Source organism: Macadamia integrifolia, chromosome 4 (assembly GCF_013358625.1).
Source record: "Macadamia integrifolia cultivar HAES 741 chromosome 4, SCU_Mint_v3, whole genome shotgun sequence".
NCBI lineage: Eukaryota > Viridiplantae > Streptophyta > Magnoliopsida > Proteales > Proteaceae > Macadamia > Macadamia integrifolia.
The window spans coordinates 23,844,068-23,856,548 of NC_056560.1; the positions used below are offsets into that span (position 1 = coordinate 23,844,068).

At 41.4% G+C, this 12,481-nt stretch overlaps 1 protein-coding gene across 3 annotated transcripts in view; it reads left to right on the forward strand.

The window, feature by feature from the left end:
* The window catches only part of LOC122077193 (U3 small nucleolar RNA-associated protein 25), a 63,557-nt gene that overhangs the window by 18,742 nt on the left and 32,334 nt on the right, over positions 1 to 12,481 (forward strand). For all 3 annotated transcript variants that reach the window (XR_006139706.1, XM_042643048.1, XM_042643047.1), the window contains exons 8-10: positions 4,963 to 5,086; positions 8,992 to 9,092; positions 9,217 to 9,348. Coding sequence is in view for 2 of the 3 variants with exons in the window: in XM_042643048.1 (XP_042498982.1) it covers positions 4,963 to 5,086; positions 8,992 to 9,092; positions 9,217 to 9,348 (357 nt within the window). In the remaining variant the exon portion in view is untranslated. The remainder of the gene's footprint in view (positions 1 to 4,962; positions 5,087 to 8,991; positions 9,093 to 9,216; positions 9,349 to 12,481) is intronic.

Genomic DNA, 12,481 nt, shown 5'->3' on the forward strand with positions numbered 1-12,481 from the left:
CCCCCCCCCCCCCCCGCGCAAAAAAATAAATATATATATATATATATATTTTCCTGAATGTCATGGTCAACCATTCTTTAAGAGGCTATTTGAGGGCATCTGGAATATATGCTTCTTTTGTACACTTTTCCCCCTACAAGGGGATAAGTACATAATAAATTTCCCCTTAAGTGTCAGTCTACCAGTCAGCTGATGATTTAGCGACCCCATGATCCCACTGGTGGAGCAGAGCTAGCATCAAAAGAAAACCCTGATGCAGGCAGGGCCGCAGGGATCAGAGATCCTAAAAGCCAGCGGGAAATGGGCCCAATCGAAGAACTTAGGCTCTGATTAAAGAAAAATTTGGTAGTGGAAAATAAACAGAGTTTCTTATTTTTCTGGTGTTTAGAAAGAAATTATTGGACAGATAAGGGATAAGATTGGCAACAGGGTAGAGTACATGGGGTATGCTATTAGGGAGATAGATGTTCAAATCTAATGAGCAGATTTATTGAAGACAGGTAACAAAATATCAGATATAAAGTTGCAAATTAGAATAAGAAGAAAAATAACAGAAATATGAGAAATCCTTAAAGCAAATAGGTGAAGAAGGTGGTTGATAATTCCATCCTTGCCGAAGAATAGCATGTTGCCTCCCTTGCTCTTTCCTCTGCCCTGACCCAAGAAGAAAGTTTCCTCAAGCAGAAATCTTGGATAAAATGGCTTGAGCTTGGGGATTCTAATTCGGCATATTTCACAAATCCCTCAAGTGATGTAGATCGAGCCTGCAAAAAAGGGGGCTGCTGGTTGCCTGGTTCCATCAAACCAGACCAACCGGCCCCAATGTTGGCCCATTAAGCCAACCAAGCACCCGAATTTACTGTTCATGTGAACAGAACACGTGAACAGTAATTTGGTCCCTTGTTTGTTTCCTTTTTTGTCAACAAGTAGCCCAAGTCAGTTTTAATATTCTAGAATAGTCCTTTTTTGTCTTATGTTAGTTTCTTAGTGAACAAGTTAGTATTTAGTTGCTAAAATCAGTTAGTTTCTATTTTATGTTAGTTTCTTTTTTTAGTTAGTTTCTGAATTGTAAGGTTGTGCCTAACCTATTTAAAGAGACCTTTGTAATCAGTCTGAGGAGGTTGAATGAAGTTTATTTGAGATGGCTATATGTTGTTTTGCTGTGGGATGCAGTTGGGTGAGAAGTCCTAGGTGAGATGCCTAAACTTGAGGGGTGAGATGCCCAAAACCTAACCTTATTCTTCCCCCTTTTCAACCCTCCATCAAATTCTATTTTCTTCTTTCTTATTTTCTGTTTTAGCTTTTGTGAGAAATTGTTTTGGGAGTTGTTTGAAGACTTGAAGCCCTCTAAGATTGCTGATCAGAAGAAATACACACACAACCTATTGATTTTCAGTTACAAGGTTTTCCCAAGAAGAATGATCGAATGTATAACTTTCAGACCAGATATCTGATTGTTACAGGATTTTGAGCTTTTGTTGAGCACCTTAGGAGGATCACTTTATCCAAATTTGATGATCATTCGTCGCTTCCAGCCCTAGTTCTTGAAGAATTGCCGAAAGTTTCCTTTTTCTTGCAACCAACAGATCTTTCAATCCAGCCGATGAAATTTGCTCCTTTTTTTTAATGGTTTGTTCCTCATATAGGATCTCCATACAATCCAAAATTCAGCTCCATCTGAGTTGTGGTTTGTGAGTAATCGAAATCTTCTCTATTCAGCCGTAATTTCAGATCCTACCTGGGATTTGGTCCTTGTGATCTAGTCTTACATTACCAAAGCTAGAAATAGCTTCAATTCTATTCCGATATTCACTTCTTGCGATGGTTCTCCTCTCCTTCGTCGCTATTAAATCTGAAGTCTCTAGGTACTTCATTGAGCTCTTTTATCCACCATCTGGTTCTTCCACCCCGCCTCTCCCCCTTGGCATTCTGAATAAATTCATTCCCCCCCATCTGCTCTCCCCTCTCTAGGCCATTCCCTCAGATGATGAGATCTCCTCTATTGTTCTTTCCCTCAAATCCAATAAAGCCCCTGACCTTGATGGATTCAGCATGGGCTTCTTCTTCACTTTTTGTTGGGATATCATTAAGTCGGATCTTCCCTTAGCATTCTGCAACTTCTTCAATCCCTCCCAAATTCATGGGGTTAATCAAACAATTCTGTGTCTGATCCCTAAGAAAGAGGGAGCCTCTTTTCCATGCCTGACTTCAGGCTCATCACTCTTTGCAGCCTCCTCTACAAGTTCATCTCCAAAATCCTGGCCAATATAATCCAAATTGTTATTGATTTCCTCGTTAATTCCAATCAATCAACTTTTGTCTCGGGCCGGAGCATTGTTGATAACATCCTTCTTTGCCAACAGGTTGTCAGAGGGTTCAATAGGAAATCCCATTCTCTTGCAGATCTTCTCAAAATTGATATCCACAAAGCATTTGATTCCATCTAATGGGATTTCATCTACAAAGTTGCTCCATTCTATGTCCTTCCCTCCTAATTTCATCAATTGGGTTTTCTTCTATATCTCATCCCCTAAACTCTATGTTCTTGTCAATGGCAGCCCTGCTGGCTACTTTTCTTCGAAGGATAGCATTCGTCATGGTTGTCCCCTCTCTCCTTTCCTCTTTTCCCTTGCCTTTGAAGTTCTCTTTAGATCCATCCAATCCTCTATTGATCTCCGTCTCATCTCCCTCTTCTCAAATGCAAAGCCCTTAATGTCACCCATTTCGCTTTTGGAGATGAGCTTATGATTTTATCCAAGGCCGACTCTCTCTCCATCTTTTCGAAGATCTCTTTGGGCTGTGCATCAACCACCTCAAATCTCATCTCTTCCTTGGGGTGTCTGAAGCGGAGAAAGCCTCTCTCTTAGCCCTCTCAAGCTTCTTCTTAGGCTCCCTTTAGTCAAATATGCTCGCCTCTCTGCTCAGCCCGCAAGCTCCTTTCCTTTGCGGGGCGCCTTGAGCTCATTCGCTCCATTCTCCAATCTTGCTTCATCTATTGGATTGGGATCTTCAAAATCCCTATGTCTATCATTAAAGCAGTTGAATCTCCCCTCTGCTCTTTCCTCTTGAAAGGAAAAGAATCTTCCAAATTCCTTCATCCCATGAAATGGTCTGTGGTTTGCCTCCTTAAGAGCAAAGGGGGTCTTGGCTTGCACCGGATTAAGGACGCCAATTCTTCCGGCATTGTTAAGCTCATTGGATGCTAGCTTCTAAGCATAAAAGCATTTGGGTTTCCTGGGTCTTTTCCACTTTCCTTAAGAATGACTCTATTTGGACTATCTCCCCCCTCCCGAATTCCTCTTGCGTCTGGTGTTTGATTCTCTATCTTCGCCCTTTAGCCCTTACCGCCATCTGGTGCTCATCGGAGATGGCCTCTCCACCTCCCTTTGGATGGATTATTGTCACCCATCCGGCGTTCTCCTTCCCTTAGTAGGTTTTGGAGCTGTTTACTGGTCTAGTCTTGATAGGTCCTCCTTGGTTGCTGCTATCATCTCCAATGAGTCTTGGGGCTCCCCCCATTGCCCTCTCTCCTCTTCTCATTGATCTTTGGTCCTCCCTTCCCCTTATCCGTCCAGGTCTTCAAGGTAGAAGAGATTAAGTCATTTGGTCCCCTCACCTTCGGGTATTTTCAGCTCCTTCTAAGCTTGGGATATTTGGTGCTCTCACAATCATCTTGCTTCTTGGTATAAAATTGTCTAGTTTAAAGGCCATATCCCTCGCCAAAGCTTCACCGCTTGGAGGGCCCTCTCCAGCTGCCTTCCCACCCAATCCTTCCTCATTCACTGCCACATAAGTGTCCCTCCTGTCTTTGCTGGAACGAAATTGAAACTCCTGAGCATCTCTTCTTCGGTTTCCCTTTTGCCTCCTCCATCTGGAGGAAGGTTCTTAGCTTTGTTGGCCTGGCAAATGGAGAATTCTTCCCCTCAATGGGGAGTGGATTTGGGTTGACATGACTTATGCTGGTACTTCTATTTGCGATGCTGCTGGTAAACTTGCCTTTTGTGCTACAATCTCTCACATATGGATGGAAAGGATCTCTGAAGGTGGACCTCCAATTCTCGCTCTTTCAGTATGATTTGGGATGCCATCTTCTTTGATGTTAGAGTGAAGTTCTGCCCGTTTCCCATCTCGAGCTGTTCGCGGCTCTGTGAGGAATAGACTAATTGTTGCTGCCAAGGATTCACTTTTAATTTTGGCAACCCATTCCATACATTTAAAATGCCTTAGTGACTTAGAGTTGCAACCAGATCTGATCACCCTACACCAGGATGCTAGTTTGTTGCTAATTCGGGTTATTATTGGATCTGCTGTTCTAGATCACTGTTGGTTATTCTAATCCCAACCTTTACGTAATTAGACAGCCATTACTCCCATCCCAAAATCTATTTCACATTATCACATTTCACCGTGATCAAATCTTTATTGCAACTTAACCAAATCAAGGTACAAACTAAAAACATTACACATTGCAAATGGGAAGCAATAGAACTGAACTTCGATTCAAATTAGAAGTCTCTATTAGAACCAAAAAAGAGGAGCTGCCACATTGTTTCTCTTCAAATCATGGAAGATGGCACAAAATATGTCATATCCAAGCAACGCAACTGAAGGTCTTACGGATAGGGTTGAATTATTTCTCCCTTCTGTCTTTCGGTTTCTGTAGTATTTGAAGGAGGTGAGAGATCTCCTTGAATTCTACGTTAATACTGGATTCAAACATCCCTTTGTAGTTGAAAGTCGTGGGAATACTGGACCCTCATATATAGAATGAACTTCCAGCATATGAAGGGCAAGGTTGTTTCAAAGCCAAATTGCATGACTATGCATTAGGTTGAACTCCAATTCTCCTTTTCTTTTTACTCTTCTTTGTATTGCTGTATTCTTTTAAATCTGTTCCTCATTTGCAGCAACTCATTTTGAGATCTTGATATATTTTTGTTGGATTTCATTTTTCTTTTCCAGGAGGTTGATCATAATTCTGTTCATGGCCTTCAGAAAAAGTTGTCTGAGCATTGGTTGGATGTCTACAAGAAAGATGGTGGCAGTGATTTTTATTCATCCAACCAGAGGCTATTTTTCTCAGTTTGTAAGTTCAAACATAAAGTTGATTTTTATCATACAAAGACAACAGTCTGCTTTAGTTCAAACATCATGTTGTACTGTTATAATTGGTAGAACATCATCATTTTGAAACCCTTTCTGGAAGGTTCTTGAATCTTTTTCTGATAGATGAGGGAGTAAAGGTTTGCTAGTTGCTACTATGACAAACCTTAACCTAACAAGCCAGGACCAGTAGAGGAAGAAGAAAACCGAGAGAGAGAGAAAGACAACTAACTCCTACTTTCAATAAAACATAAAGCATAATAGGAAACCATGAGAGGGACACTCCCCCTATTGTGGTATATATCTCAACACTCCCCCTCAAGTTGGAGTATACATATCGAATGCTGCAGCTTGGAACAACAAGAATAGATATTAAATGCAGCATTAGTCTTGTAGCAGTCTTAGACGCCCGTGAGCACATAGAGATCTTCATTCTGGTAGCAAATAAACACACCAATCATCGGCCACAATAGCAGAGAATGTTGAATAAATCCACCATAACCATCAGGAACGAACAAAATAATTGGTAGATAACACAAACCACATTCCAAAATATAGTAGCAGCAACAACAATATCATAAGCTCTTCTCAAGGAAGGCAGGTAGTGAGTAGTCATTTCCACAAAGGAGAAATTTGTAGCATCCTACAACTACATCATTAGCCCTTTCTAAAAAGGAGTAAGTAATAGTCTTCGCAATGAAGTTTGTGATAATAGTGCAGCATCCAATAACTACATCATGAGCCCTTCTCATGGGAGGCACTCCAATAACAGGGTAACCATAATGCAATTGCTAAAGACCAGACTCATTTCTGAGCACTAAACATGACTCAAATAAAATTACAGCAGCCAACACAAGGTTGCTGTAGACTAGACAATATGAGGTTGTCGTAGACTAGATAGATTGCATTGTTGCTGAATTCCACATATAATCATCGTCAAAAGATAAAATGGTTGTTGAGGACACGAGCAGATGACATATATAAATAATTAATAATTAATCTTCAATTGATGACTTGAGTGGAGCGGTTAATAATCTCAAATCTCCTCCTCATGTGTAGCATTACACGTGGACAAATAATGCATGGGATAATCTCCAATCACCCCATCACAGTAGCAAATAAAATATCATATAGCCCAGTAAATGACCTCCAATAATAGCTGCAGTATACATCACTCCATGCTAGTGTCAATCTTTCAAAGATTGAAAATCCCAAATTGATGTGATTTGGGGCTCACCAAAGCAATAAAATTGCAAATATATAATTCCAATGGCAATTTTTTGTAAATTTTGGACTTACTCATGGGTCGCCCAAGCAAAATAATGGCAATTTTGGAATTAAACCATGGAATCCTAACACAAATTTAAACCCAATTATTGGCTCGCCCAAGAGAGGTAGGTAATACACATTTACAATGAAGTAGTGCAATCTGGTAATTAACTATAATGTGCAAGGGGTCTTGGGTAGATAATAGGGAAGGAATGGCAGAACTGTAAATATCTCAATGTTAAAAGGGGATGGCATGGATGTAATATATTTGAAAGCCAATAACAAGCATAAACCAAAGCCAAAAGGTAAACTGGGAATGGGAAGTAAATTGAGGACAAAGAAGGATAAGGGAAGATGGTAGGGGCATTTGTGGAAAGTGACATATTATGGGATTTAAAAAGGATATCACGATAGGGACATGGAACTTGGTAACATGGGGGGCATGCATGGTTGACATGAGGTACTGAGGTTTCATAGGAGACAATAAGTGACGTGGGACAAGCATGGGTGGCATGAGGTACAGGGGGGACATAGGTGTAGTTATGACTTTTGCAATAGAATGAAAATTGGAGATAAAACACCAGGATGTCTTCGAACTCCAGGTACAATCAAGAACCAGTGAACCAAACCACAATGAGTTGCCTTAGGCCGTGGAACACAAACCGATGGAAGACACCGTCGAAATATGGATAATAGAGCACATCCCATGAAACCCATCATCCAACATGATAAAAAGTCAGCGGTAGCATCTTCAACCTTGCAACCAACAGAGCTCAATGCGAACTCTAGAAACCAGCAGTATCATCTTCAAATAATTCCAGATGCCAGCAGCAAGGGGGATCCATGGAGACTTTTGAAGCTCGATTTTGGGTGAAGTTTTATACCTATGAGAATAAGAATCGAGAGATGCTTGCACCGACAGCCTTTGCTCTTCCTACTTCGTCCTGTAACTTTTCAGATGGAAACTTATAGTTCTCCAATTCATTGACCAGCAGCACATGATTGCAGCAGGGGAATAAATCCCAGATACAACAGATTCGCTACCATGAAGGAGAACCCAAATCCAGGCCAACGAACTTGAGCAACAACCTGCAGCAAAACCAGCAAACCATAGTTGTCAAGGCATCAACTAGTCCAGGCACCTTAGTTGACTTCGGCGCGTTGGTCGCCTTGTTGGCATCACCTTAATATTTTTCACCCTCTCCAATCCCTTGGGTTGCCTAGGCGCACAGACAACTATACTGCACATGATAGCAGGTATTTGAATCAATTTTTTTCTTCCAGTGAGAGAGCTTCACATCAGCAATAATCAAATACTGAACCCTTCTTCTTCTTCATGGTTCTGATACCATGTGAGAAACCTTACCCTAACAAACCAAGACCAGTAGAGGTTGCTGAACCCATGATAGAATCAGTCTGTAGATCTATCTTGGGTTGTTCCTCTTATTTATAATAATCTGTATAAGCTACAACCACAATCAAAATAGGAAACCTACAATCATAATCAAAATTAGATTTCTAGTCCACTTGGTCTAACCTGCTGAAAACTAATTCCTACTAACAATAAAACATAAAGCATAATAGGAATTCACGATAGGGACAACTCTTCTTATCGTGGTACATATCTTAACAACTTTGAAGTGTACAGTATAACAAAAAGTCTTCATATGACTATATGAGTAATACCTACAACCCTAAAATGCATCAAAAGTGTGCGGAAACACAGGCTGCCAACAACCATCTTCTACTTGAGCAGAAATTCGATAATTCATCAACATTGCCTCCCAGGAAAGGAAATAGAAAAACTTTGCATCACCATTCCACACGACTCAAAGCATGCCTCCTCCTACAACAAACAACCGCCAAAAGCCACTGCAACAAAAAAAAACACCAAAAAGCAAACACCTTCAATTCAACAAGGGGCTGGTTCCTTAGAGAAAAACATTAAAAGCTGTTTGTGATACCCAAGGTCATGGAAACCAACATTAATGGAGAGATGCTGTGGAAAAACAGCTATCTCTAATGCCTTGCCTCTCTCCCTCCAGTCGGGAGCAAAACCCTGGGACTGAGAGAGATTGAATGACCTGGCAGGTGATAGTAGATTCAACCTTTATTGGTGTTGGTCTTGTCTCAATCTGGGATATGCTAGCACAGGATTCCCTACTTCCTGATAGAGAGCTACTGCTTGACAGTGAGGGCGCCACATGAAGAGCCAGAAGTTCTCACAAAAGTGACAGCTTCTTGTGACAATAATGTTCACTGATCTGGGAACTCAATGAGACTTTCGAGCTAGGGATGGTGGGTTTATTGCGAATGTTTTTCTCCTGAGTCAATGTGGACTGCAACACTCAGTTTTGAGCCTCGACCGGCACACTGCAGGTCACATTTCCAAGCTAGGCTTAAGTGCTCAACAAAGATTTCAGTGGCTGTTTTCACATACAGAGAAAATTCGGTTCTTTTTTATTTTCTATTCATTACCTGTTAATTGTTCAATTACTTTCTAGTTTATTTCTTTACGACCTGAAAACAATCCAACTTAGTACGAATTTAGGATTTGTGTTTGAATGGTAGTGGCAGGCATTGATTATACTCTGTCTATCCCCCCCCCTCTCTTCATAGGCAATACCTATCGTGATATAATGCATTGCAACAAGAAGCCCTTCTATCTCAGAGGCATGGAAGAAGATTCAAGCATCATGGATGCATACATTATGCATGCTGTACGTTCGTACTCTTCCTCCTTGTCACTCTATTCTTTTGCATGTGGTTTTGTGTTAATTGGTTTCTTTATGCCATTTTTATATTGGTGGTTTTTTTTATATATGTTTTTGTTGGGGTTTGTAGTTAAATCATGTTTTCAGAACCAGAGATCTTGTGACTAAAAACAATGAGAAATTAGCCAAGCATCAAGGAGATGTGAAAGCAGAAATTGTTAGTGGTGATGAATTCCTTGATCATGGGTTTACCCGACCTAAGGTAATATTGTTGCTTTATAAGTTTTTCATTGAGTTTGTAATTTCAAGTTTATAGAACTTGCATGCTCTAATTTGGTAAAGGTTGTTATGTTGGATTCTGTTTTTTGTACACTTATATGAATCCTTTCTTTTCAGGGTTTTAGAATACGTGTGCTTTGACAAATGTTTTTATGTTGTGCTTGTTACTGCGCAACTTAAGGGTCTTTTATTCCATAAAATGTTTTTAGTATCTTGGACATGGGAATGACAGTCAGGGTACCTAACGTTTCGAAAAATTGTAATTTAGGTACCCGGCTTTTCACATATTGTGTTTGGGTACCTAAATCGGATTAACATTGCTCAGATAAATCAAGTTTCTTTCATCTTCAATATTAGACTTATAAACCCTTTTTTATATTTTTAAATATAAAAACTACTGGGACCTACATCATCATCTTCAACGTAGGGTCCCCGCCAACAACACGGATCCATCCCATCCTTTGCAACCCTGCCCAAGCAAGTTCCACCCCCACCCTCCGCGTCTCTACTTGGCCACTTCCCCCTCCCCCACTTGCATCTCTCCCTCCCGTCACCCCTCTGATTATTCCTTTGGTCTATCTTTGGACAAATCATCTCTGCTAATAGCATTCTTAATGATAACAAAAGTAAGCATAAAAATAAGGATCCAGAAGATAGCCAGTCCTTGTAAAGCACATAGAACCAAAGACCTGCTGGAGAGAAATAAATCAGGAAAAATGGAAAGTAAAGTTACTACATTGCGGAGGTCAAGGTAGGAATTCTAGTGGGTTCTTCAATCACTAGTTTTTTAGGATGCATGGAGCTCTTGTATGCTTTGGTGACTATCTTTGAAATTAGGAATAGAAAGAAGAGCTGTCAGCCACAGGATGAAACTGCCGCCGGCAACTCGGCACACCAGAAAAAAAAAAGGGAGGGAAAGGGGTTTCCGCTGGCTGAGGCTGCGGTGGCCATGCCTGCTCGTGTAGCTTCAAAGATCATCCCTGGCCACAGGTCTGTAGCAGCCTTGCCTCTTGTGAGGTAATGCCACAAGCCACTCCTCTCGGTACCAGTAGGGTATCAGTCGCTCGTTTGTCGTTTCTCTAGCTCTTTTCCGCTAAAAGTAGTTCATCAGTGATCCCTTTATTACAAGAAAATCGAGATGGCTATAGCAGATTCTTGTTCATATAGCATTCTTCTCAAGATTTTGTGAGATAATTATTATTATTCGTTTGCCAATTAGAGGGTTAACGGAGGGTAGGGCTGGCATTGCGGGTAGGGTTACGGAGGGAGGCTGTGTGGCCAGATGGAGTGGGGGGTGGATTGGGATCACTGTGAGGCTGGGATAGCTGAGATCTCAGGAAGGATGATGCGCAGGGGCAAGGAATGGCAGGGTGTGTAATCTGGTGGCGATGGGTTAACAAGGGTTGTGTTACTGAGAGTCCTAGCGGCAGAACAGGGTTGGGATTGCAACAAAGCAGGAGAGACATCAGCTAGTGTGATGTGCAGGGTGCGAGGAATGACAGGGGTGTAATGGGTTAACAAGGGTTGTGGGACTGAGATTCCTAGTGGCAGAGCGGGGTTGGGATTGCAACAAACCAGGAGAGATATCAGGTAGTGTGATGCACAGGGGGCGAGGAATGGCAGGGGTGTAATCTGGTTGCGGTGGGTTGACAAGGGTTGTGGGACTGAGAATCCTAGCGGCAGAGCAGGGCTGGGTTACAAGGGATTCTAGCGGGATGGGGAATAGAAAGGTGCAAAACATAGAGATGCTGGGAGTGAAACACAGTGGACTCAGAGATGTGCGGCGGCAGCAGACTTGGAGGTGGGCAGCGTCATCAATGCTGTCGGCTTTGGAGGCCGTTAATTAGCCATCGCAACAGGCGTGGGGGTGTGTGGTATTGCAGGAAGAAGAAGAAGAAGAAGAATGGTGTCAGATAAGTGGTCACATGGATAAGAAAGACAATATGTTAAGGGTAAATTTGAAAACTAAAAAAATCATCTTGGTTTAGGTATCCCAAAAATAAAATGTGAAACATCGGGTACCTAAGCTAAAATTTCTCAAAACATTTGGTACTCTAGGTGTCATTTACCCTTTGTTAATTGAGTAGTATGGTAGTGGAGTTGGCAAACTGCTAGTTTTGTATTTTGGTAACATGATCTTTTCCTACTGCCTCATGTATTTTTGTTCCATTTTGCGTAAGTAATTAATTTTATTCAATCTTCCGTCCCTTATTGGCATGCATCCTCTTGGTAGTCCAAGCACTGGTGTGCACCAACCTGGAAGTCCTGGATTCTTCAGTGCTTAATTTCCAAAGTTATCAAGGTGCCGCGGCGGCACCGCCTAGGCATCCTAGCGCAATCTAGGGTTCAAGGTGACAACACTCCTTATTTGGTGCAGGAAAGGCGACTGCCTTTGCCATCCCGGTGTTGCCTTGGATGCCTTGGTCCGCCTTATGGCTTGGGCAGAGTGTGGATGCAATATTGAATGGTGTATGTATTTTTATTTTATATCATATGAAATAAATTGACTCTAATTCTAACCCTATTATTGGTTTGTGTGAAGGAGTATGAAGCATATGTGATACAGGGAATTATACTTACATAGCATCTATCCTAAAATTCTGTTTCTTAATTATATACTATTATGCTCTCAGGTTATTGCTTTGTTTTTTAATGAATATGCTTGTAGGGAAAAAGATCCCCACGACGCTGAAGTGCGGATTCCATCATTCACTCTCTCACACAATGAGTCGTGGGTCCCCAATTCACACTCATTTTCCGACTCATGTGGGGGCTTATGTAGATGATACCGTTCTCTGCACTGGCATTGGTCTGGTGTGCAGATTCCTTCCCACTCAGGCATTGCGGGGAACCCTCTCCAATTCTTATATTATATCCTATACAAGTATGTTAGTAATGACATAATAGGGGAAAACCAACAACAGTAAGAAAGCCTTTTCCCACTTAAATGGGGTTGGCTATAGGATCCGCATTAGGGCAAGATATTAAAAAAAATTAGAGCAAAAAAAAAAAAGAAAAAAAAAGAAAGGGTAAAGGAAAAAAAAGAAAAGAAACATAGCAAAACAACACCTCCGGGACATCCCACCTAAATGCGATCAGCAACATGGTTCTTTGCC